Source organism: Miniopterus natalensis, chromosome 5, assembly GCF_054644295.1.
Source record: "Miniopterus natalensis isolate mMinNat1 chromosome 5, mMinNat1.hap1, whole genome shotgun sequence".
Taxonomy (NCBI): Eukaryota; Metazoa; Chordata; class Mammalia; order Chiroptera; family Miniopteridae; genus Miniopterus; species Miniopterus natalensis.
The window spans coordinates 87,260,429-87,286,638 of NC_142085.1; the positions used below are offsets into that span (position 1 = coordinate 87,260,429).

Genomic DNA, 26,210 nt, shown 5'->3' on the forward strand with positions numbered 1-26,210 from the left:
CTCACCTGACTCCTTTCTTCCTGCCCTACCTGAGTTATGCCCCCGCTTTGGCAGGCTAACCCGCGTGTCCCAGTCGCCACTGGTTTCTCAGCTCAAGCCAACACTGGGAACCTACCTGCTGGGTGATGAGGGTCCCCTGAAACCTGATGTCAGCACTTGAATATAAGACAGAGTGACGTCAGGAGCTCAACAGAGAAATACACACAGTAGGAGGGGTCATAATGACGGAGCAATTAATTTTGATTGTAAATGTGGAGAAAGTTCCTGAATTAGGTAACAGTGTTGGCCTTGAAAGACAATAATAATGATGATAGTGCTACTAATAATAATTACAGCTAACATTTATTGACTCCTTATTTTTTCAATTGAGGTGAACTTGGCATACACATGATGTTCGTTTCAGGTGCACAACATAATATTCAGTATTTGTATCTGTTGCAAAGTGGTCACCCCCATAAGCTTAGTTAACACCCATCACCATACCTAGTTACAGAAAGTGACGGAATCTTTTTTCTTGTGATGAGAACTTTTAAGATCTACTTTCTTAGCAACTTCCAGATAGACAATACAGAATTATTAACTATAGTCACCATGCTGTACGATACACCCCATGACTTCCTTATAACTGAAAGTTTATACCTTTTGACCCCCTTACCCATTCCGCCCCCCCCCCCCCCAGCCCCTGCAGCACCAACCTGTTCCCTGTGTTACCGGCTGCTTCCTATTTGCTCGCCTCTGTGGTCTGCGTACTGTATGCATATCAAATGTTTAATCCTTGCAGCAACTCTAAGAAGTAGGTCCTGTAACTCTCTTTACTTTATAGACAAGGAAATTATCCCAAGGGCTGAAGCAGCTGCCCCAGTTAGCAAGGGGCAGAGGGGAACTGCACCCCCAGACTGTCGGGCTGCGAGCCCTGCTCCCCTGTGCCCCCCTCTGCCCCCGAGCAGACGGGATTTGGAAAGGAGGGGGGGCAGGAGCGACGCAAGGAGAGGTTTGTGACGTGTTCAGGGACTGGTCCCGGAGGGGGTCAGGATGGGAGCACGGGGCACGTTGTGGGAGCTGGAGACGGCGGGAGGGACAGACCCGGGAGGGCCAGCAACGCCCTGTCTGCACTTTAGGGTTTGCTCCAGGCAGTGGAGAGCCTGGGCCCCTCTACTGGAGGAAGACGGACATAGCCCTGCCTCAGTATTGTTAAATACACTGTCCCTCACCCTAGAGACGTCCTCGCCTCCCCCCCATCTTCCGACCAAGTCCTCTCCTCCCAGGCTCAGCGGGAGTCACCTTTGCCATGAAGATTTTCCTGTCCTAAGTCTAGTGCCCCTGGGACTCAAAAATCCATCTGGTCCCATCATTCCATTCCTGCTGGATGCCTGCAGCCTTCCACGTGCCAGCGAGTGGGCACAGCAAGCTCTGGGCCCTGCCAGCTGTCCCTGGTACCGTCTTGTGAGTGTCATGAGTGCTATTCTCACACCTCACTGTCATCCTGGGCAGTGATACATGGCCCAGGGCAAGGAACAGGCAAGCTAATTTCAATCGATTTCAAGAATTATTCTTCTACCTCCATTTTCAACTCCAAAGCATCGCAAAAATCAAAAGCATTCAAGAGAAAAGTGTATTTGTTTTATTAACGTTTTGCAGAATATACAAACAGTGCAGCGTGGTTTCCGATTTCCAGCTAGCGTAGGTGACCAGAAATGGAGCCCGAGAAGGTGCACCTTCTCTTCCTAATGCCGGGGGGTGGGTGGATTTCTCTCTCACTTTCTTGGTATTTTCCATGGGCCTAACTGCCTCCTAATTAACTCCACCTGCAACCCTAGAAACCTCCATTAACTGAGAAGTTCACTAAAAAAAAAAAAAATTACAAATTAGTAAGTTATGGCCATGGGTCCAGGGGCACCTTCTTGGCGTTTTAGTGACTCATTTTTGCATGATTTGGAGGACAAGTCACAGAGTAGAATCTCCGAGTTGGCAGTTGATACCAAACGTGTAAGAATTGGCATGCCGGTCCAACCGGGATAAAGTGCAGAGAGAGCTCCGGATTCTATTCAGTAGGATTGAAAGATGTGGCTGAAATTACTGAGCTAATTTCTCCCGAAAGAGGAACTCTGAGTTCTTCATTATAAGCTGGAAATCAGACCGAAATTCCACAAGCAAACACACTCCCAGCCAAACTGAAGCCAAAACCCCCACAACCTAAAATTACAGCAACCAAACAACCCCCTATCTGCCCACCCCTTCTCCCACAAACCAAAGGCGTGGTGACAAATGAACAAGACAGTTGTATCGTTTAATTTGTACGTGACCCCAGGAACGGTTGGATCCTCTAATCCATTGGTTCTTAAACCTATGAGACCAAAGATTCACTCTTTATAGGAAATGTTTGTAGTTCACCTTTTACTGTCCGGAAACAGAATTCATGTAGAATGTGACCTAGCTACACTAATAATGATAATAGTAATAATGGCATTGCTGTGAAAAGAGGGGAAATGAACAGAGTACGTTATAGGAGTATAACGCGTACTCGTGTTTGTAAACCACGTTGGAAGGCCCAGCAAAGCTGTCAGATGTTCGCACACGTGGAACACTGTATTCTCAGTCTGCGTGTTCCTCACCTCGAGACTGTCCTGGTTTTCTTTCAGTTTATCGGAACCGTATACACCACTTGGATGTTGTGTTTGTTTTGCTGTGGGTACTAGGCCGGTCAGAAATACATCTAGTGCTCGGGTACAGTGACTTTCACTGCGGGTTCCTGGTGGAATTACCTGCCCCTTTCACTCTGGCTGCTGCTGTTTCTCGGACTTTATCTTAATTGTCCTCTGTGTGCTCTTATTGTCAGCTGCATCTTGTCTCGTTAGAAGTAGGGTGGGGTGTAAATGACCAGTCGTGAAGCCTAAGCACCTGAACAGCATCTGGCACATGAAAGGTGCTTAATGAATATTTATTGAGTGAATGGGTGGGTCCGGAAATGAACTGAATTTCACTTTTCTGTAAGTAGCAGTAAATGGCCATAGGCGGAGGGAGAGCTCCTGCTTATCCATGAGAAGGGCTCTCGGGACCACAGGCATGGATTTGGTAGAGTGTGAGTAGTGTTTTGAGATGATGATTGAATCCTGGATTTCTGAAACGTGTAAGACTTAGTCACCCGAATGAGTGAACATTTAAGTGCTCCGGGGTTCCCCCAGCGTGCTTGGTGTCGTGCCCAGCCCAGTACCGCTCTGGTCCTGCCCCACCGAGGCGCCCAAGACCAGGGTGTGCTGTACAAAAGCCACGTGAACAGAAGCTCAGCTGTGTTTTGACCCCGATGCAAAAATCTTCATTTGAAACACGTGAGAGTCAGACAGACCAGATAATTCTTGGTCCAATAGTATGGTTAATAGAGTAGAAGTAAGAAAGCAAGGAGAACCGAGGGCAAGTTCAGAAGAAACGTTGGCAGCAGCGAGGCGGCATCGAGTCCTGGCTAGGAAAGGATTCAGAGCCAAGACTCAAACGACAGTGGTGCCTCGTTTTTCCAACGTCTCTGGTGACAAACATTTCGGGTTAGGAATGCCCTAAACCCGGAAGGAAATGCCTCGGTTTTTGAACACGCCTCAGGAGTGGAACATGCCCCACGGCTCCCGCTAAGGGCAAGATCCTGACGCCCAACTGTGGGCTGGAATCCCTCGGTTTTCTAACATTTCAGACCTCAAACCGTCTCCTGGAACGGGTTAAATTAGAAAACCGAGGGACCACTGTATAAGAGAGTTTATTTAGAAAGTCACAGTGGTAGAAGTGAGCGGTAGAAGAAATGGGCTCAGGAGGTAACAGGCCTGGGGAGCGGGTGGAAGAGGTGGGGCAGGGAGAGCGGAAAGGCTCGGATGTGCTCCCCGAGGGGAGAGTGCACTGGGTCCTCTGTCCTTAAGGTTTTTAAGGGCAGGGATTTTAGGGGGTGGTCCCAGGTGAGGATCTCAGTAGAATAGCCATCAGCTTCCCTGGTGCGTCTTTGAGGGTCGTGGTCTCTACTGATTGATTGGCCAGCGCCAGGGCAGGGCGTTATTAGTCAATGCAGCTGATCCTGAGGCAGCCATGGGGTCACATGTTGGGTTTTGCCGCTTTTCTGGGCCTGGAGCTGAAATAAAACTGAGGCATAGATGTATTTGATGCGAGTCAGAACCTCATTGTCCTGGGGGCTTAATGCTTAAGGGCTATTCTCTGGCCTCCAAGTATGCTCCCCCTCTAAGGGGGTCTAACCCACATGACTAGTGACATGCCAGGGGAGGAAAGGTCAGGGGAGGGTCTGAGCCACATGACCACTGATATGGAAGATTGGGGGTCTAAACTGCATGACCAGCGATGTGCTAGGGGAGGAAAGGTCCATATTTTCCCAGTTTCGTCTGTTGCGAGGCACCCTGGGCTTTTCGCTTTGGCGACCTTCTGTACCTGGCCTATGATCCTTGCTCTACTCATGTCTGTCTAACTGCCTACCACAGGAACAGACTCTTAACGTTGGTGACATGATGGCTGATTTGTACCTTGCCACTTAGCACTCGATTGCATGCGGTTTGATGTTACTTTCCTGTTTTCCAGGGACTCGGGCTCCAGGAAACAAGATCTGCCGGTGCCATCTGTTCGTGCAGAAACTGGGGACTGAGGAGGCTTTGCGCCTGGTGCAAAGTGAGTTACCAGCCTACCCGCCGGGTTGAGCTAGAGCCCAAAGTCCTTGTCACTGGCGTTTTCCCACCACCTAAGACAGAAAGCCTTTTGAGAGCAGACACGTGTGAGAACTTCCCGAAGACTAGAGGCCAAGAGCAGCCCTTCTCAGAGCCCTGGGTCTTCCACTCCTCAAGCCACCTCTGCCCTTGGTGAGCAAGCATCTTAACTTTCTCTTACAGCAGAGACGCCGGCAAACACAGGGGTCCTTCCCTTAGCCTCTAAGTGCATGAACTTAGATGGGGGGAAAAGGACATCTTTATTTACTTCTGCCAACGGAAGAAACATTCAAACCTGCGGAGAATTTTCGTGAGTTTATTTAAGCCAAACTGTTGACAATTGCGAGGAAGCAAAATCTCAGTGGTTTGAGATAAGGCTCCGGAGAAGGGCTGTTTTGCACCTTATTTCATCCGTTACAATCAAAAGAGGAGACAAGTGTGGGTTACATGAAATCCATTGGTGACAGATTCGGGAGGCAGGAGAAAGCAAAGCAGGGGAAACCTCTGGGATTGGATAAAAGTAAAATGATAGACACACGCTTCTTTTACATTGGTGGGTGCAGGATAGTTAACAGTCAACAAATAACTCAGTAACGGAGGGAATCTGTGGTCTCCACAGAGTGGTGCCTGTACTTTGAAGGGTCCAGAAAAAGAAAAATTACCTTGACATTCCAAAGATATGTTATGGTAGATGCAAAAAGACAATAGAAAGGCTCAGGGTAAAGATTGACCTTTGTTGGGAAAGATGCCAGCCTAGGACATGACTACCCACCGTAAACTGCTTTTAGTTAAAACATTTTAATTTCAGACCATCTTTTGTGGTTACTTTACATCTCTGAGTTTACAAGGCCCTAAGCTGGTAAGGTTAGCATGTAGCCCCTTTTTGTCCACAGATATCTCGAAATATTGTTTATAACCATCACTACTGTGAAATTATGGTAGTCATCACTGCTAGATCTCATCATTTCAAGCATCAATGAACACATGTATTACTCTAGTACAATTAAAAGAAATATTTCAGTATAATTGATTTTCTTTGCAACTTAGTGTATTTTATTTTATGCATTTAGATATGGAGGGTTATCCATCTTTAAATACAAAGATTAAAAAAACAAGGTTAGGAATCACTCCTTAAAGAGAAAGATCCTTTAGGGCTTCATTAACTGCTCACTGACCTCTTTGCTGTGGATCATCAATAAACATAGTGTGGATTTCTGTTGAAGCCGGACAAAGGGAGTTTAGCTTCTCAACCATTAAAAGGAAGTCTTATTACTAAAGAATTCATGTAGATTTAATAACAAAATGGCATTATAGAAAGTATATTGACTCCATCAGCTACAGTTTATGCATTTCATGATTCTGCATCTGTCCAGTGTTTTTGTGTGTGTTTTTAAAAAAATGTCTTTATTGACTTCAGAGAGAGGAAGGGAGAGGGAGAGGGAGAGAGAAACATCAATGATGAAAGAGCCATTGATCAGCTGCCTCCTGCACGCCCCCCACTGGGGGTCACGCCCCCAACCCCAGCATGTGCCCTGACAGGGAATCGAACTTCAGTCTCCTGGATCCTAGGTCGATGCTGAGCCGTGCCAGCCGGGCTGTCCAATGTTTTATCAATTCACAGCCATCTTCTTGGTTGGAGGGAGAAACAGATTGAAGGTGATGCTCCCCAAAGTCACTGACTGGGAAAAAGAAGTAGGAAAATTGAGGACAGAAGCTTTGAACCAGCATAGACAGAACCAGACCCATGCCCAGGACAGCCACCCGGGGAGACCGCTGACTATTCATGAAGATGAACTGAGGCCCCTTTAGACCTCCTGAATTGGTTACTTTTTTTTTTTTTTAATTTTGAAGTTAATTGTAAAAGTAATAGCTAGCAATTGAGCACATTGTTCTGCTAATGGGTTTTCAATGAGGAGTATGTGTGTGTGTTTTGTTTTTTTGTTTTTTTTTTTTTTAAATATATCTTTATTGATTTCAGAGAGAGGAAGGGAGAGGGAGAGAGAGAGAGATAGAAACATCAATGATGAGAGAGTCATTGGTCGAGGCCACAACCCGGGCATGTGCCCTGACCGGGAATCGAACCTCGATCTCCTGGATCCGAGGTCAGTGCTCATCTGCTGAGCCACGCCCGGCTGGGCAGGAGTGTGTGTGTTAAACACAGATCTTTATCCCTCCAGTCACTGAAGACGTGGAATTCAGACTAGAAAAGTCATGCTTGGGCGTTTGAGGCTTTTAGAAAGAGGAGAAGACCAATTTAGTAAAATTTAAAATCTTGCAATATCACCATGGGAGAAAATGCAGAACTCTGTGTGCAGAACGTGTTGTCTTTTCTGAAGCAGTGCTGGGAGACACTCCGGCCAGGAGCTCTGACACCCTGTTTGTTGTGTTTTCCAGGGCGGGCGTTGAGCTGACAGGGCTTTTCATTGCCATTCCTGGCAATCTGAGAACCTTCGAAGGGGACTGTTAGCTCCTACAAGTTACTGATACTCTCCCTGTGCTATTCATAAGTCCCCTCCGATTGGGGATTACTTCTGCTTCGCAGAAATTATCTGCGTGGATTCGTGTAGAGTTTAGAACATTCTCTGGCAAAACCTCAGAAAAAGATATGCTTTTGTCTCAGACGGATGTCAGCGGCTGCAGCAGGACCCAGTGAGCGCGCTCCCTGGGTGGCACGAGGCTCCGGGAGCCACGACTCCAGCAGAGGGACAGCCTCTCCGGCTTTCTCATCAGGAGGAGTGTGACACAGTGAGAAAGGGGACAGAAGAGCCACGAGCAACACAGCTGCCAATGAACTAGGAGCAGGAGCGCTTTTAAGAGGGTAGGGCTGCTGGGCTCGGCTCATCCGCAGGACAGGCTCTGTCATGGAGTGAAATGCCGCCTGGGGTCTAAGAAGCGACAGAGAAATGGCCCAGGAAGTCAACCTGAATTCCCTGCAGGAATTAGAGCGGGAGGCGGTCCTCCAGGTCCTGTACCGAGACCGGGCCATGCAGGATGTCGAGGAGGAAAGGATACGGTATGTGGCGCTCGATGGGTGCCGGCCTTGGTGTCTGGCTTTTCTGCTGCGAGCCTGCTCCTCTGAACTTGGCATATGGCTCCCGGCTTGCTCCTCAGCTGCTGGTCTGACAAGTGTCCCCAGATGGGCGGTGGGTGGGTGGGTGGAGATCACCTGTGCTGTCTAGCTCACCTTCCAAGTGGTAGGGGACAGGGGAGGCTGCTCTGGTTAAAAAGGTGCCTTTTTTTGTGATAAATTTGCCTGCTTTACAGGAATCACTCTAGGGAAGCTGACAGGCTTCCCCCCTCCCCCTCCAGAGGCGACGCCTCTGGTTAAAGGTTTTCCTAGATCATTCTTGGTGGTACCTGAGGCCACAAGGAAAAGCAGAGAAGGCAGCTTAGAAACAGCACGCCTGCTGGAACGCGGTCCTGTCTCGCTCGCTCTCCTTGGCTCGCTTTGGCTTCCACGCTGGGGCCTGTGACACACGAACCTGCTCCTGCTCGGGAACCTGCTCGGCCTGCTCCCGTTTGTCTACAGGGAGTATCTTTCCTTGTGGGCTGTTTGCCGTTAGTTAAATTCAATAAGAGGGCCGGGCTGTTCCAAACAGTGCCCATTGTCAGTTGTCAAGACCCACCTTCAAATAGATCAGTAGATTTACCTACATGTTGGTGCCCTTTGTCAGTGTTGGTGGAGGAGGTGAGGTCTCGGAAGGAAGTAATGGAATAGGCTTTGAGTTTGGGTTTGTTTTTAATGGCAACTCTTTCAGAGTCTGCCAAGAAAAACATGGGTATAAAATAAACTTTTGGACAAACACATGCTTGAAGAGGGAGGGAAATCTCCTGGTCAGCTGGAAGGTACAGTGTTCTTTTCTGTTTTCACCTGTTTTCCCCAAACTCTCAAAACGGACTTCCACTTCCTTCCACTAAGAAATGTTAACACGCCGAGCACAGTGGGAGGTTCTTTGGTGATTAGAGATCTCTCGGTGTTTAGAACATCGCTTTGGGTCTCGACAAACAACCTGGACACTGCGGGAAGGAAGTTCTGATCCTGAGGGTACTGATTCTAGGCAAATCCTGAAAGTGGAGTGTAAGCTCGTTTCTTGGAATTGTCTTCTCTCTTCTAAAAGCAGCTACAGAGATTTCAAAAAGAGTGTCCTGGTCAATGACACGTCTTTGGGGTCCAATGTGATATCCCTTGGCACTAGGGCTGTTTTCTAGGGGGAAGGGGGTTGGGAGTGTACTGACCACCCATAAACAAACAGTAGCACAGCATCAGTTAAGTAATTTCATTAGGTAACTAGTGACAGAAGCAGGCATGCATGCTGACTATTTATAGATCTTTTCGTGCCTTGCATATTAGAATTCATGCTATTTTCTGTGTGTTTTTCCGCTCTCCTTTCACTGTTCTTACCTACCACTAAATGCCCTTTAGGCATGAAGGGATGAACCCAGAACAAATCAGCAGCTGCCTCCTCTGTGCTGGCCTCTTGTTTATGCTTTGCCTTTTAATCCTCACAGCAACCCCGGAGGTAGGGTTTTCTCACCCCTGTTTCACAGCTGAGAAAACCTCTGAGCCTCACAATCGGCCAGGGCGGAGCCCAGGGTTGTTGGTGGAGAAGCCCCTTCTCTCCTGCCTTGCGGTACTGGTGGGGCCCTGGAGGCAGAGGAGGGTGTCTAGCCTCCGCCCTCCTGCTCTGTTGGGTCTTATTTAACTCTCTGGGCCACAGGAAACTGAAGGCCCACCTGCAGCATCTGCGGTGGAAAGGCGGGAAGAGCGTGGGCCAGGAGTACAAAGAAAAGTCGTGTGCCCGCTGCCAGCGCGTCCTGGGGCTGCTGCTGAACCGAGGCGCCGTGTGCCAGGGCTGCAGCCACTGCGTGTGCTCCGGGTGCCGCGTGTTCCTGAGCAGGACCCGCCTCTGGAGGTGCACCGTGTGCTACGAGGGCAGGTGAGGATGGCAGGAGTCCTGGGAGGGGGTCCCAGACAACCCCCAAGTTCAGTAGTAAATGTTCACAGAGCGCCTTCCACGGAGTGACCTTGGAGGTCACTGTAATTCAGTGCCCTGGCCGGTGTGGCTCGGTTGGTTGGAGTGTCATCTCGTGCACCCACAGATGGCGGGTTCGATTCCCTGTCGGGGCACATACCTAGGTTGCAGGTTTGATCCCTGGTCGGGGCAAGTACAGGAGGCAGCCCATTGATGTTTCTCTCTCTTTTCCTTCCTCTCTCTCTAAAATCACTAAAAACATATCCTCTGGTGAGGATTTAAAAAGAAATGAAATGGGTATGCTTTCTATTAGTCATAGACTGAAGCTACATTTATTTTAATTTTTTTGGTGGTATGAGGTTTTAAAAAACTTTTAACATGAAATTGGTCTTTTTGAACTACCCATTTTGAAAATGGTAAAGAACAGGTTGGGCTTGGGCTTCACTGTTCACAGCAAGACTGGGCTGGCCGCCGGTCCTGGACACCCGTGGAGAGCGTTCCCGGGTGTCGGGCCGGCGCGCTCCAGGCCGGCAGGGGCCTGTGAGAGGCGCGCAGCGCTCGTCTGCTGTGACCCGGGAGGGCAGCCCAGGGCCTGGGATCTGAAAGTGAACTTCTAGGGGCTGCCACGGAGGCGAGAGTGCCCGGGACAGAGGTCGCCGGGGGCACTCACGTAGTGCGAACACGGCCGCTGGACTTTCTCTGCCCGTCACTAGGAGGACTGTGTTCACTGAGCGCCCGACATTAATCTCCTTCAATTTCCAGTCCCTTCCCAAGGTCCGATGCATTTCAGTCGCCACCCAGAGAAAAGGGAAGCTGTCCAGCACCATTTCCTTGGCCCTGCGCGGCGCGCCTCCCGCTTCTCCAGCACCGGCACCTGTCAGACGGGCCCCACCCCGGGCGTCTTTGGTGCGTGGGAGCCAAACCCTCAGGCTTCTCCCAGCTGGGGAGGAGCGCCAAGGGCCACCACGCTGCCGGGGGCAATGCCACATCATCTCCAAAGACCTAAGGCTCCCCCCCCCTCGTTTTAATCGGCCATGTATAGTTATGTATAGTTGAAGCCTAATGATAAACAGTGCTTGGTAAGGAATTAAATTCTTCAGCATTTTTCTCCTAACAGTTAAACTATAAGCAAAAAATCAAAACCGGAGGACCGGGCTGAGGCAACCTCGGGGGTGCTGGCGTGTTGAAAGCGTCGGGCCCCGGTGTGGAAACCTCGCCCTCTGAGGTCCCCGAGTGTGATTTCTATAAACCCTCTTCCTTATTTTGAAATAAGGATGTTTTCTAAAATATAAGATAATTGCATTACCCTGTTCAAACCGACACAGGAAATCGTGAGGGGAGAGCGAAATAATTTCTGACAACCTGCGCTCTCTTCCCCCTTCCCCTTTGCTCGCTTTCCTCGCAGCCTCTGATCCTCAGTCCAGTCAGTCCACTCTGGGCTCTGTCCTATTTTATTTTTTTAAATCCCCACAGGAGGACATGCTCTTCATCGATTCCAGAGAGAGAGGAAGGGAGAGGGAGAGAAAGAGAGGAACATCCATCAGTTGCCTCAACCCGCAACCCGGGCATGTTGCCCTGACTGGAAATAGAACCCGAAACCCTTCCGTGCACAGGACGGTGCTCTAACCACCGAGCACACTGGCCAGGGCTCTGCCGTCTTATTTTAGGGCCAAGGAGAAGCCTTGGTAAAACTTTAGAACATTTGACATTCGTAACTGAGCTGGGACCCGCAGAAAGGTGTTGAGCCCAGTCTTTCTCCTCTGCCCGCTTCTTCCTCAAGAACAGGTGGGTCTGTGGGGGCAGGAGAGGGAAACAGGTTTTAGAACCAAGAAAGGAGAAGCTCTAGGATAGCAATAAAAAAAATTTTAATAAAGGCAAATCCAATGCACACATTGCTGCAGCCCATGTAGAGGCTTGTGCTGGCCTTGGCCTTGTGCTGAGGTCCAGAAAACAGCTGAGGATTCCACCTTCAGGGCAGGTTTTCTCAAGGTGACTCTCCAGAGCATCCGTGGTTGGAGCGTTTCTAGAAGAGGGTCAGGATCAGAGATGGGGACCGACGCTGTCAGGGAAAGGAAACAGCATGGGAATGAGCGATGACCACTCACCACGTGCTCAGCATTCCTTTACACCGAATGTCTTATTCACACCTTTAGGTAGCCTTATGGGGCAGCCACTACTAATATCCTCATTTTATGGGTGAGGAAACGGAGGCTTGGAAACACCAGAGAGCCCAAGGCCATGAGGTCAGTAAGACTAGAACCCGGGCCTCCTGAGTCCCATCCCCTCTTGACTTCTGCCCTTTTCTATCTGCGGGAGACTCCTCATGAGGGCAGAGCTTCCAAAACCACTCAGAAGAGTTTGGATCTGGGACATACGCGCTTTGCCAAGAGAAAACCACTCAGAAGTCAGCTCTTGGGCAGGGCAGACTCAGGAGGGGGAAGCTAAGGCAACAAGCCATGTGGCCGTCTTTATGTGAAACCAGACGCGAGGTGATGAGGCTGGTGGCTGTAGAGATGGAAGACGGGCCAGACAGTTCAGCAAAGGGGTGTGGAAGGCAGTTATGGGGCGTAAAAGAGAGGGAGTCACACATTTGTGACCAGCAGGCTGAGACAGTGCCGTGTTTCTTCAGCCTGTGCAGTGTCTGATATTTATAATCTTAGTGCCTTAAAACAGGGCCTGGGTTCTCCAGTTTGTCACAGTGCCCCCCCTTCCCTATTGTCTCACACACACCCACTCTCCTCACTTACTGTTGCTGCTGGGGCCTGAGTGTGTGAGCCGCCCAACACGGTCAGTGGGCCTTACGCACGTTAGACCCCGGTGCACGGTCACGCGGCTGCACCTGTGCTGGCCCCGCCTCATCCCTCCGAGCCTCAGGGTGCTCCCTGCAGACCGGGGGGCCATTCATTCACCAACTAGCATGTATTCACTGGCCCTGGCCACGGGCCTCCACGGTGCTTGGGGCTGTGAGTACAGCACCTAATAGGACCTGGAGGGGACCTGCCTCCTCTCTGAGGTCAAGTACAGGCGAGTTTTCAATGTTTTGCACAAACTGGTGGCAGCAGCTTGATAAAGTCTTCTCTTTATCTTCATCTTGCTGTTCTGCCTCCCTCCCAGTCACCTAGGATTTAATCACCACGATCAGCCTTTTTTCCTGTGAGGACACTGAAATCAGATCAACTGGGCTGCTGCAAAAAAAACCTCCCTGTTTTGCTTTGTAAGTAGACTATCTTAGATGCAAGATTATTCGAAGTAAGACAGTTTTCAACAGGATGCATGCATAGGACCATTTTAGCTGGTGACCACCTGGCGGTGGGACAAGCTGGCACGAAGCAGGGAGGTGGACCTCAGTTTCACAGTATGCGGCTTCTTCACTGGGAGTTTCTGCAGCTTGCTGGCCTGACGAGCCCCGGGGCTGTGGGGGCTTCTTTGCCATCCGGGCGCTGGTCAGAGAGCAGAGCCACGCGAGAAATGCCTGCTTTAGCCATTCGAGGAATCCTGACTGCACAGCTCACTTTTCCACTTCTGCCTGTTGAATGGTGGAAAACACCTCGAGCCTCTCCGGGGACAGCATGCTGACATCTCTGGAGCAGGACAGCTTAGCCACTTTCAGATGTGAGCAGCCTGGACGCCAAGTAAAACGCGTCCGCAGGCCTGCTGGGCTCACTGCTGCTGGCGGTCATGAGGTCAGCCTGTGTTTCGGGGTCACCCCCTCATCGTGCTGTGGAACCTTTGTGGCTGGAATTTGCATGGTGCTTTACAGCAGCGGGTTCTCGTTTGCTCCTGCAGAGGCAGCACAGTGGAGCTCCAGGCTGGGAAAGGGGATGCTGGCGCCCCCAGGAGTTTGTTGAGAGCATCTGTGCACCAGCGCTTGCTGGTTCCAGCTACGGCCACCCTCATGCAGTTAGTGGAAACGTCAGACCCCCAAAGAACTCGGGTCTCCTGACTCTCTCTGTCTTCTGCTCTCTCGACCACCCTAGTTCTCGCTTTTCAGGACGTACTGATTGATTTGAAAAGTCTTAAGGAAGCAAGTCATGATTCTGTGTGAGAAACATAAAAAGCATTAACCTCTTCCTGGGCTCAGAAGCTGTTCCAAGAAGCTTTCACAGTCAGATTCTGATTAATATCTGGGAGGAAATGAGAACTGCCCCCTCTGGTCACTGTGAGTCAGGGTGCCCTGTGTGGCCCTACGAGGAGAGAGACATGCAAGGTCTGCTCCCCTCTGTCTCAGACCATAAGTAGCGGCATTTATAAGCATTAACTTTAAAAATCCACTTGAGCCCTAGCTGGTTTGGCTCAGTGGTTAGACTGTTGGCATGAGGACGGAAGGGTCTGAGGTTCAGTTCTAGTCAAGGGCACGTACCTTGGTTGCAGGCTCAGTCCCGGCCCTTGTCCCGGTACATGCAGGAAGCAATCAATTGATGTGTCTCTCTCACATCGATGTTTCTGGCTCTCTTTCTCCCCCACTCTCTGAAAAGCAGTGGAAAAAATATCCTCGGATGAAGACTTAAAAAAACAAAACATCCACTTGAGGTCATGTATCGCTTAAAAGAATCAAATGGAGAACTACTTTCAGTAAATACTTTATAGAAGAGATGTGGCCATAAGTTGAAGTTTTAGTGTTTCTTAAATAACCAAGGAATCGATGAGTTTTGTGGCACATTGGTTTAAGGATGTGGACAATTTATAACTTCTGTGCATTTGCCTTTTTACATCCACAAAGGATATGAGTAGTTCTACCTTTCCGGGCTCTTTGAGGCTGAGGGTGTTTTCTCCAGAAATTTGAAAACTTTCAAGAGTAAAAGACACTTAGGACGTGTGTTTCATGCAGTGAGCACAAAAAATGCTCCCCGTGCTGTTCTCCATGTGACTGAGACGGGAGGAGATGCAGCCCTAGGGAGCACCTGCCAGACCGGCTGGCCCAGGAGCCCCTCCCCCGTGTCTCAGGTGGCCCACCAGGACCCAGGTTCCCAGATCGCCGTCGAAGCACAGTGACCCCATTTCCCGGACGTCAGGTCCTCCCAGGAACCTTCTCTGTTGCCTCTCGGTAAATGTTGTGGTTAACTCAAGCTCACCCTGAACTAGGCAAAGGATGATCTTCGGATGATCTTTCTCCTAGCAGATAGGCAGCACTGGATTTTTTTGCAGCTTACCCTCCATGCATTGCTTCCCACCGTAAACATGATCAATTATTATCTTTTCTTTTTTTAAAAGTAAATTTATTGGGGCAACTTTGGTCAACAACGTTATATAAATTTCAGGTGTACAACTTTATAATGCAACAACTGTATACGCGATTAAATTGATGATTTTGATGGCAATCTTGTTTCCCCTTGTAAATTTATTCAGAAAACAGGAAATACCTACCATGTGTTGGGCACGTGCATAGGTTAAGTGTTTATGTTACATGTACATATTACATAGAAGGTAAAATATACCCAGGCAGAGACTCCCCACTCTCCTGCTAAGCAAACCACTGAACCTCTCTGGGAGATCTTAGGGGTTGGGCCAGAAATCTGAACTCTGAGGTCCTTTGCTAGACTAGCATCTCGTGACGCTCTCCCCCTACCTGTAACAGGCCCAACGCAGCACTGTTCACACCCCTCGTGATGCTTCCTTTCTGCTTGTCTTTCAGAAATGTGAGAATAAAAAGCGGAGACTGGTTCTTTGAGGAACGAGCCAAGAAATTTCCAACTGAAGGTAAGTGCTCTTAAAATCTTTACTAAATTAAAAACGACACATTCCTAGTTTTGAAATATTTGGTTCAAGACCCTTGAATACAAACAACTTTATAGGGCGAGGGAGGTGACCCTCCACCTCCCGTCCCTCTGACCTGCTTGCTCACAGTTTCCTGCATCTGCCCCCAGCCCCTACTGTCCCTCACCTTGGGCTGCGTGACCCCCATGTCCCTGAAGTTTCCCTGATGCCGGCTCCTGGGAGTGATGTCTCCCGCCCCCGCAAACACCAGTGGCTCTGGTCTGCGCGTCCCCAGCATTGCTGAAGGGCCTTGATTAGGTCCTTGCCCTCTGTCTCCCCACAAGCAGAACCTGTGCCTTGAAACCCCCGCAGCTCCTCACCGCCCAAGCACAAACCTCGTTCAGGATGCTTGAGCAGAACGATTGCGTGAATAACCGAAGAGCACACGCGTGGGTAGCTTAGAGTTGAGCTGACGTTGATGGTCGTGAAGTCACATGTCACGACTAAGGCAGGGGGAGGGTGTATTTGGTCTGTGTACCAGGAACCTCTTATAAAAGCCGCGCAGTTGATGTAACGGGGTGATCAGTAGCTGGGACCCGAATCCATGGCCAGAGCTAACTGCTTTGGTTACGGAAGCTCCGTGTCAGATGTGAGGGGTGCAGATAGGGGAGTAACTTATCACACAAAGACACCCACACGTCATCCACGTACAGTGGGGCCAGCGTGCTCCGCGCATCACATCCGCGTGCAGTGGTGACTGGGTGGGTAGCCCCCTCCTCTGCGAGGTGTCACAGTGGAGATGGCACCCAAGGGAGTCGGCAGTGACCTAGAGGGAATGGGTTGCTGGGAACACTTTTTTTTTTCCTGGAAAAAGTGATGGTTTGAGGTAGAGAAATTAGCTATTTAGCATCAACCAGAATGTGTCGTCAGGCAAAGGCAGCAGGGGCTGGAGCGTCGATGCTCAGCTCTTATAAAAGGCGCTGCGCGGGGTTCGTGTCGGTCGGAGTGGAACTCCCCTGGATCCCATTCCTGACTCTTCTTACACAAGACAAAAGGGTGTTTCTGCCGAGTTTATTAGAAATTGGGAGGAAAATATACTACCCACTGGAGTGCCCAAGAAAATGCATGCGGCGAGTGTCCGAGTCCATCTAGACCGGTGGTTCTCAACCCTTTTCTGTTCCCATCCTGTCTCCTGGCCCCAGGCAGCGCTGCTTATACTAGTTTTTAAAATACTACCTGTCCAGGGAAGTGTAACATCCCAGGTGTATTGCACATCCTTGGATGGGCCACAAACCATTGTAACAGCTCCAGTGTTTTCCTGTTCCAAGTAGTAGCTTTTTTGTTGTTAATTTTCACCTAAGGGTATTTTTTCCATTGATCTTCAGAAAAGGAGGGAGGGAGCGGCCTGATCTAACTTTATTTTTTCCTCTCAATCAGTTTCCCCAGTACCATTTGTTACATAACGAGCCCCTTACCCCCTGGTTTATAACCCAGGGCCATTCATTTGCACAGCTTCCCGACACCACTCGCCTTGTACCCGAGCCCCAAGCTCCAGGGGTCTCGGTCGCGTGGCTACCACACTAATGCTCCCCTGTTACCTGCAACCCTTGGCCATCTGTCCTAACCAGATTCTCAGTTCTGGGAGGGTAGGAACTATGCGTAAAGGAGTAAGTGAATATAAAAGTAAGGATAGGGCTGTTTGGAGATAAAATGTACTGTTCTATGTGGTAGTTTCCGTTGTCAGACTTAGCACCTAGTGGGCCCCTAAAAATGAAAAGTTAGAGTTGTTTTCTTTTTTTGGCATCCAGAAACCTAGTGCTAAATTTAAAGTTCAGTTGGAGTAATTCCATCATTATGCCAATACACTTTTACTTATCTCTATTTTAATGATCTTACTGGATATGTGGCATTTAAAAGAAATGTTCCCAAAACGTCCTTGAAAGTAGGCAAGCTATAAGTAATAATCCAGGGAAGAAGAATCGATATTAATTGTGGCAGCTTGTTGTGCTAATTTTCCAACCATTAAAAAGATCGAAAAACAGGAAAACTGAACCCAAATTCTTTATTTTGCAGGGAGATGGTACATAAAGTATATTAAATATTCTGCTTTCCTTAAAAAAATTTTTTCTGATTATTGACTCTTTTTTTCCCCTCTAAGATTTTATTTATTTATTTATAAATATATCTTTATTGATTTCTGAGAGAGGAAAGGAGAGGGAGAGACAGAGACAGAAACATCATTGATGGAGCCCACAACCCCGGCATGTGCCCTGACCGGGAATTGAACCCTGATCGCCTGGATCCTAGGTTGACGCTCAACCGCTGAGCCACGCCCGGCCGGGCCCCCTCTAAGATTTTAAAATTCAACATTTAGCTTTGTTGTCTTTAAACGATTCCTTATATGCCGTCGTTGTGGTTTCTCTGTGGTGCATCAGAAAGATCAAACGTGGGCAGCCCCCTGCGTTCTGGCACTGTCACCGCCGCCCCTCCACCCTCGGGCACGTGACAGTCTCCACATAGGTTTTTACTGGGGCTTCTGGGACCCTGGCTCCAGGATCAGCTTATTTTAACTTCAAAGTTCCTGACTCAGTGGGACCAGGCGGGGCCCAAGAGTGTATATTTCACAAGTTCCCAAGTAATTCTTCACACACTTTAAATCTGAGAACCACTGATAAAGCAGCAAAGTTACTACACAATTACAATGGCCATTTTCTAGATCATTGATAACTAGAAAGCACTGAAAATCTTACCTTTATGATAATTCCTTTGGTATTTGCTAAGCATATAATGATACTGCCCTCTTCTGGCTCCTGTGCACATATTATACTGTATTTTACAACCGTGACATTTTCTCACTCAAGGGTATTTTTTTTCTCATTGTTTTTGAGAGAGTAGGAAGGGGAGAGAGAGAGGGAGTTAGAGGGAGAGGAAGAAACATCGTGTGAGAGAGACACATCGATTGGTTGCCTCCTGCACTCTCCCTGGCCGGGGCTGGGGATCGAGCCTGCAACCGGGGTACATGCCCTTGGCCCGAATCGAACCCGGGACCCTTCAGTCCAAGGGCTGACCCTCTAACCACTAAGCCACACCGGCCAGGGCAGCCATGATATTTTTATTGCTTAGTACTTGAGCTTAAAAGCAGAAAGATGACAATATTAATACTTTTAATACTAATACTTTTTCAAGTTAAAATGCTTAAATGTAATATATAAACAATCTACTGTGGCTTTCACTTTAGGGTTAGTAATGGGGGAAATGAAATAATTTGGGAAGGCTGCCCCTTAACAGAGCCTCTGACAATGGTCGCAGTGATCCATTCTGTAACTAACCAGGGAGATACCGTGTCTAAGAATCACGAAGGAAAATAACTTGTATTGCCTCCTCCCGTAGCACGTGTGATTTAGCCTTTCCAATGACCTTTCAGAGTTTTATTCTTTTACACGGCACCTTGGATGCGGTCTGTCTGATCACAGGGCCATCGGGACAGCAACTGACTGGCTGTGTGGCCTTTAAACATTCAGGGCCGTGAATTAAAAGAAGCCGGCGCCATAAATGTTAGTGGCTGTAGTACGAGGCCCTGACTTTATCGCCTGTCCGCTCTGAGGACTCGGCTAGGACCTCCCGTGCCTGGGGCTCGGCACAGGGCTCCCGGGACGCTCAGCGCAGCTCCGAGCCTGCCCCGTGCGCATGCTTGCTCTCCTGAGCGCGAGTCTGTAAAAGCGCGTGGATTTCCCAGACGATGCAATTTTGTTTATGCTTTTGTCTTACTTTAAAGAAAGTGTGGCATCATTTAACCAGCACGTATGTGAATGTCTTCTCACCACTCTCCTTAAGAGGCAACACAAGATAAACACCAACCCACCAAGGGGAGTGTGTGCCCTGGAAGTGACTTTCCCAGCTGATCGCATTGCTGGATATGCCCCCCCCCCCCCCCCCCGCCCAGGATTTTAGACTTGTCTCAACAGGAGACTGCAGTTTCCCTGATGCTTTCTGACCCCCAGCATTTCTACCAAGACCATTCATTTCTTTGCCTCTACCCCTCCCACCGCCCTCTGTGCGTGTTTAGCCCCACTCAGTGAGGAGGCCGCTTAGGCAGTCTGCGGCCTGCGTCTTTGGTCCTGAAGTGTCACGACACCCTGCTGTCCATTTGCTTCTTTGGGGTTTTGATCTATTACGTTTCGCCCGGAGGGGGAACCGTGATTAAATGGGCTGATTATTAGCCTAGTCAGTATTTTATTTTACTGAACACTCCCTGCTTTATTGGGGCTTGGCACACTGCAAATTTGGCCCACCATCTGTTTCTCTTTTTCTTTTTAAAATATTTCTTTATTGATTTCAGAGAGAGGAAAGGAGAGGGAGAGAGAGAGATAGAAACATCAATGATGAGTCATTGCTCGGCTGCCTCCTGCACGACCCCTGCTGGGGATCGAGCCCACAGCCTGGGCATGTGCCCTGACCGGGAATCGAACCCCGATCGCCTGGATCCTAGGTCGACGCTCAACCGCCGAGCCCCGCCCGGCCGGGCAGTTTTCCTAACTAAAGTTTTTTAGAACACAGCCATGCTCTCTCCTTCCTGTCCGTGGGCGCTTGGTCTCAGCGGAGACTGTTGCTGGCAAGCCTGCCGTCCCCTACCTGGCCGTTCACAGAACACGCCGCTGCTCCCTGCTCTCGGTGGTCGGCTGATAAAAAGCAGCAACTTTTTCACACCATCATCGTTTTTCCCGTTTAAAGGAACAGGTTGGGAAAACAAGGGGATATGACTGAACCGAACAGGATTTCTGAATTAAGAATTCATGTGTTCATGTATTTAGACCAAATTACCGATAAAGGTAGTTTCCAGGGAGTATCTTGACAATTGGATATTAAGCTGTCTCTTTATATGACTACATTTTTTAAAAAAGACCACATATATACTTAAATAAGAAATCATTCTGAATTTAAGAACTCCACGTTTACTTTCTTACTGTGGCAGGATATACATAACATAAATGCACTGTTTTAACCATTTTAAAGAGTACACTTGAGTAGCTTTAAGTACATTCACTTTGTTCGGCAAACGTCCCCACCACCCATCTCCAGAACTTGTCCATCTTCCAAACCTGAAGTCTGTCCCCAGCCAACAACTCCGTCCCCTGCCCTCCCAGGCCCTGGGGCCCTCACTCTATTTCCTGTCTCTGTGAATTTAATCACTCCAGGTTCCTCATGTAAGTAGTAAGTAGAATTCTCATATATTTGTCCTTCTGTGTCGTTATCATTTTACTTATCTACAAGGTCCACCCATGTTGTAGCATGAATCAGAATTTCATTCCTTTTCAGGCCCAAATGATTCTCTGTAGTATGTATGAGGCACATTGTGTTTATGAATTCTCCTGGCGACGGACACTTGTGTCATTTTGACCTTTTGGCGATTGCGACTGGTGCTTCTGTGAACATTGATGTACAAACTTGGGTTCAAGTCCCTGCTTTCAATTCCTTTGTGCTTATACCCGGAGATGGAATTGCTGGATCGAACGGTCGTTCTCTGTTTAATTTTGGGGACCCCCCCATGCCATTTCTGTGAGGGCCCCACCTGGTGTTCCCACTAGCCATGGACATGGGTTCCGGTTTCTGCAGATCCTGGCCAACCCTGTCGTCTGTTTTGTTTCGTTTCTTACGATAGCCATCCAGTGGGTGAGAAATGGCATCTCATCCTGGTATTTTTAGTCATTCGATCAGCATGCATGTGGCTGACAAACCTGACATTTATTCTGTTTTGTGTATGGATTCTTTTGTTTTTCTGATTTGGCACATGTGCATATTGCAAAATGTTTACCGCAGTCAGGTTTGTGAGCACTTCCTTCAGCTCACACAATTCCCATTTTGTTGCTGTTGCTATGGTGAGAACACTATGCTCTACTCTCACAGCAACTTCTGAGCATACCATACAGTATCCTTAACGACAGTTGCCATGGTCACCATACATTAGATCCTACAACTCATTCATCTTATAACGGAACGTATGTAACCTCTGGCCAACGCCTCCCGTGGCCCCCCTCCTCGGCCCTGGCAGCCACCATTCTACTCTCTGTTTCTATGAGTTCAGTGTTTTTAGATTCCACAAATAAGTGAGCTCATACAGTGTCTGTCTTTCTCTGTCTGACTTATTTCACTTAGCAGAATGCCCTCAAGGTGCATCCGTGTTGTCGCAAACGGCAGAGTGTCCTTCTTCATGCGGCCGAGTAACAGTCATGATGCTCTCTTTGCCGCTGGTCTTTCCGTAGACACGCAGGTTGTTCCCGCACCTTGCTGTTGTGAATGATGCTGCAGCGAACATGGGGGTGCACCTGTCTCTCAGAGAGCGGTTTTATCTCCTCCGGATATTTTCCCAGAAGTGGGATTGCTGGGTCACATAGTAGTTCTATTTTTAATTTTTGAGGAAACTTCACACTGTTTTCCATAGTGGCCGTATCACTGTGGCTTTGATTTGTATTTCTCTGATGGTTCATTGACGTCACACATTTTTTCCTGGGCTCATTGGTCATTCATCTTCTTTGGTGAGCTAAGTCCTTTGCCCAGCTTTGAGCTGGGTTGTCATGTTTGTTTCTTGAAAAAGAAGAACAAAGCTGGAGGACTCACTTTTTTTTTTTAATCACGGGAGGATATGTTTGTTGATTTGAGAGAGAGAGAGAGACAGAGAAAGAGACGGAGACACAGAGAGAGGGGTCGAACCCACAACCTAGGTATGTGCCCTGACTGGGAATCGAACCCGCCACATTCTGATACAGCACAAGGCTCCAATGGAGCCACCCGGCCAGGGCTGGACTCATACTGCTTCCTTTCAAAGCTCACAGAGCTGGAGTAATGCTCCCAGTGTGGCACTGGCAAAAAGACAGACATCTAGACCGACAGAATGGAATAGAGAGCCCCCCAAAAGTCTTGCACGTACTGTACAATCAAAGGATTTTCAACAAGGGTGCTAATATCATTCAATGGGGAAAGGGTAGTCTTTTCAATAAATGGTGCTGGAAAAACTGCATATCCCTAAGTAAAAAAATTAAGTTGGACCCTTGCCTACCACCATATACAAAAAATTAACTCAAAGTGGATCAAAGACCTAAAACTATAAAACTCTGAGAAGAAAACATGGGAGGAAAGATGACATTGACTTTGAGAGTGATTTTTAGCCATCACACTGAAGACACAAGGACAAAAGAAAAAACAGACAAATTGGACTTCATCAAAATGAAAAACTTTTGCCCCGCCGGGCATGGCTCAGCAGTTGAGCGTCGACCTAGGATCCAGGAGATCGGGGTTCGATTCCCGGTCAGGGCACATGCCCGGGTTGCGGGCTAGGCAGCCAATGAATGACTCTCTCATCATTGATGTTTCTATCTCTGTCTCTTCCTCTCCCTTCCTCTCTCTGAAATCAATAAAGATATATTTAAAAAAAAAAAAGAAAAACTTTGGTGCATCAAAGGACACTGTCAACAATACAAAGGCAACCCATGGAATGGAAGAAAATATTTGCAAATCATTTATCTGATAAAGGATTAATATCCAGAATCCATAGGAGAGAGAACTCCTAAAACCCACATTCAGTTTTTGGAGAAAATCAAGGGGTGCTGAAAAGGAGTTTATACCCTATTGTCCCAGCTACTCAACAAACCTGGACTGGTTACCATCATTCTCAAGTGTACTTGGTGGAGGAGTGACTGCCAGCCCTCGGTGATGATCATTTACACGAAGCCACCCAGCATCTGCTGGTAGAGTGGGGAGCTTAATTAAGGGGGAAATTATTTTCCTCTCTTGCAGCCAGGCAGAGGGTAATGTCTCGTGGCAGAAGGATGGCGGGTGAGAGAGAGATGCTTTCCCCCAACAGGATTATAAGTCTGTTATTTATTTTTAAAATGTATCTTTATTGTTGAAAGTATTACAGATGTCCCATTTTTTTCCCCCCAATTGACCCCCTCCACCTCGCTCCCACCCCCTCCCCAGGCCTTCACCCCGTCATTGTCTGTGTCCATGGGTTATGCATATATGCATATAACTTCTTTGGTTAATCTCTTCCCACGCTCCACCCCCCTTTCCTCTTCCCTCTGAAATATGATCGTCTGTTACATGCGTCAATGTCTCTGGATCTATTTAGTTCATCAGATTCTTTTGTTCATTAGCTTCTTCTTAAAGAAGACCCTTCAACATTTCTTGTAGTGCTATTCTGGTGGTGATGAACTCCTTTAGCTTTTCTTTGTCTGAGAAGCTCTTTATCTGACCTTCAGTTCTAAATGATAGCTTTGCTGGGTAGAGCAATCTTGGTTGTAGTTCCATGTTTTTCATCACTTTGAATATTTCTTGCCCCTCCCTTCTGGCCTGCAAAGTTCTGTTGAGAAATCAGCTGACAGTCGTATGGGTGCTCCCTTGTAGGTAACTAACTGCTTTTCTTTTGCTGCTTTTAAGATTCTCTCTTTGTCTTTAACCTTTGGCATTTTAATTATGATGTGTCTTGCTGTGAGCCTCTTTGGGTTCTTCTTGTTTGGGACCCTCTGTGCTTCCTGGACTTGTAAGTCTGTTTCTTTCCCCAGGTACGGGAAGTTTTCTGTAATTATTTTTTCAAGTAGGTTTTCAATTTCTTGCTCTCTTTCCTCTCCTTCTGGCACCCCAATAATACGAATATTGGGCCTCTTGAAGTTGTCACAGAGGCTCCTTATGCTATCTTCATATTTCTGGATTCTTTTTTCTTTTTGCTCTTCTGGTTGGGTGTTTTTTGTTTCTTCGTGTTCCAAATTGCTGATTTGATTCTAAGTGTCCTTTACCGTTGATTCCCTGTAAATTATTCTTCATTTCAGTTAGTGTAGCATCAATTTTCTCAATTATTTTTGTCATACTCTTACTAATATCCTCGAGCATCCTTATAACCATTATTCTGAACTCTGTATCTAGTAGCTTGCTTGGATCTATTTCATTTAGTTCCTTTTCTAGAGATTCTTCTGTTCTTTCCTTTGTGACATGTTTCTTTGCTTCCGCATTTTGGCTGCTTCCTGGTGTTTGTTTCTATGTATTAGGTAGAGCTGGTATGTCTCTTGGAATTTGTAGAGTGGCTTTGTGTAGTAGGTGTCCTGTAGGGTCCAGTGGCTCAGCCTCCCCCGTCACCTGAGCTGGGCCTTCTAGGTGCTCCCCTGTATGGGCTGTGTGCACTGTCCTGTTGTAGTTGAGCCTTGGTTGCTGTTGGCATCCCTGGGAGGAACTGACCCCCAGGCCAATTAGCTGTGAGGACCAGCTGCAACTACAGCCAAAGAGCTGCTGTGCTGGAGACACCCCTATGGAGCAGGATTTACTTCAGTGGAGCTTTGGTGTTTACCAGGTGCACCCCTTGAGTGTGTCACTTGTGGATGTGGAGGGTTGTAAGCCAGGGTGGTCGAGTCTGACTTCCAGGTGCACTGTCTCTGAGGCCTCCCGGGAGGTGCAAAGTCAGCCTGTGCCAGTGCCTTGCCCAAGGCCACCCAGCATGAGCTACACAGCAAAGCGTAGTTGGTTGCTACTTGTGCTGGGCTGGAGGTGTACAGGAGAGGCCAAGCTATGAGCCAGTGCAGGCTGCCACTAGTGCCAGGGCTGGGGTCGCTTATCAAGCCATATGGGGCCTGCTGCTGCCTGTTTGAGAGATTTTAGGAAAATCCCAAGCATGAGGCTCGAGAGGCCACTTGCACAGAAAAGCCCCTGGAAATGGCCTGGATGAGCTGCAGGTGGGGAGGGGCGGGGCTTCTGGGAATCTCAGGGCGGGGCCAAAGGTGTGAGTCAGGTGCTGGGGACTCAAATATGGCGCCTGCCTGCTGGCTGTGTGCGGGGAGGACTTGCCAAAGGAGCCATGGCCTCCGCCAGCCCTTCTGCCTGGGAGGAAGCCGCCCCTCCAGCTCTCACCCCAATTTCAGGCAGGTTAGTTCCTCCCCGAGCGTCCCGGGTCCTTTCAGGCTGCTGCCCGGCGCTGGGCTCAGAGGGAGCGTCCGAGTGAGTCCATGCCGGGCCCTTTGAGAGGAAAGCCTGGGGCTCCCGGAGCCTCTGCGACCCTCAGTGACAGTCCCTGCTGGTTTCACAGCCCGAGGTTGTGGGGACATCTCTTCCCGGCCCTGGAGCCCTGGGCTGGGGGCCTGCTGTGGGGCTGGGACCCCTCCCTCCCTCCTCCGGGAAACCCCCACCGCTGAGATTCCCTCCCGGGTTTCAACCGCAGCACTGGATGTGGGCCCCCGGCCCCAACTCCGAGATTCGGCCCCAATCCACGTGCGTCTCCGCCCCTCCTCCCCGTTTTGGTGCTGCTTCAGTTCCCTGGTTGTGGGGCTTCTGTTCAGCCGGGTTTCAGGAGGTTCTGAGTGACAGTGGTTCTGGGTTTTAGTTGTAATTCTGATGTGGTTGCGGAAGGCGGCGGGCACAGCTGTTCCCTGCCTGCGCCGCCAGCTTGTTTTTCTATAAGTCTGTTATTGATGTTTGTGCTCTGGGAGGCATTGGCTGCCCATTCACAGTTGTGCACTTTCTCTCCTTTCTTCCTGGGCTAGTATCTGGGCCCCGTGCTACCTAAGCTCGAAACTTCTCAAAGGATCAAAATATACCTAGAAAGGCTCTGGAATCCAAGTCTGAGCCCATTTATGGCAGGATACTATGATTCTTTACATGACCAGGGATTTTTAGGTCAAGTTTTTTGAGAGATTTCCCATTTTGCCTATGTGAGCCAAAGATTGGTGTAAAACGACGTTGTTTTCCTAAAACACTCTGTAACTGTCCAAAGCCCGTTCCAACCCCTGGTTTTATTTGCCTGTTTCTGGCAGTTTGGAGGACACTCAAGCTCGTGCGTGGGCCACCGCTCAGGACTGCTGCATACAGCTGTGCAGGCTGG

At 48.7% G+C, this 26,210-nt stretch overlaps 1 protein-coding gene across 1 annotated transcript in view; it reads left to right on the forward strand.

Annotated features, from left to right (window-relative positions):
• The first annotated feature begins 6,877 nt into the window (after positions 1-6,877).
• The window catches only part of SYTL3 (synaptotagmin like 3), a 50,464-nt gene continuing 31,131 nt past the window's right edge, over positions 6,878-26,210 (forward strand). Inside the window, exons 1-3 of the mRNA XM_087817723.1 lie at positions 6,878-7,698; positions 9,404-9,622; positions 15,291-15,355. Coding sequence (XP_087673849.1) covers positions 7,589-7,698; positions 9,404-9,622; positions 15,291-15,355 — 394 coding nt within the window. The 5' untranslated portion in view covers positions 6,878-7,588. The remainder of the gene's footprint in view (positions 7,699-9,403; positions 9,623-15,290; positions 15,356-26,210) is intronic.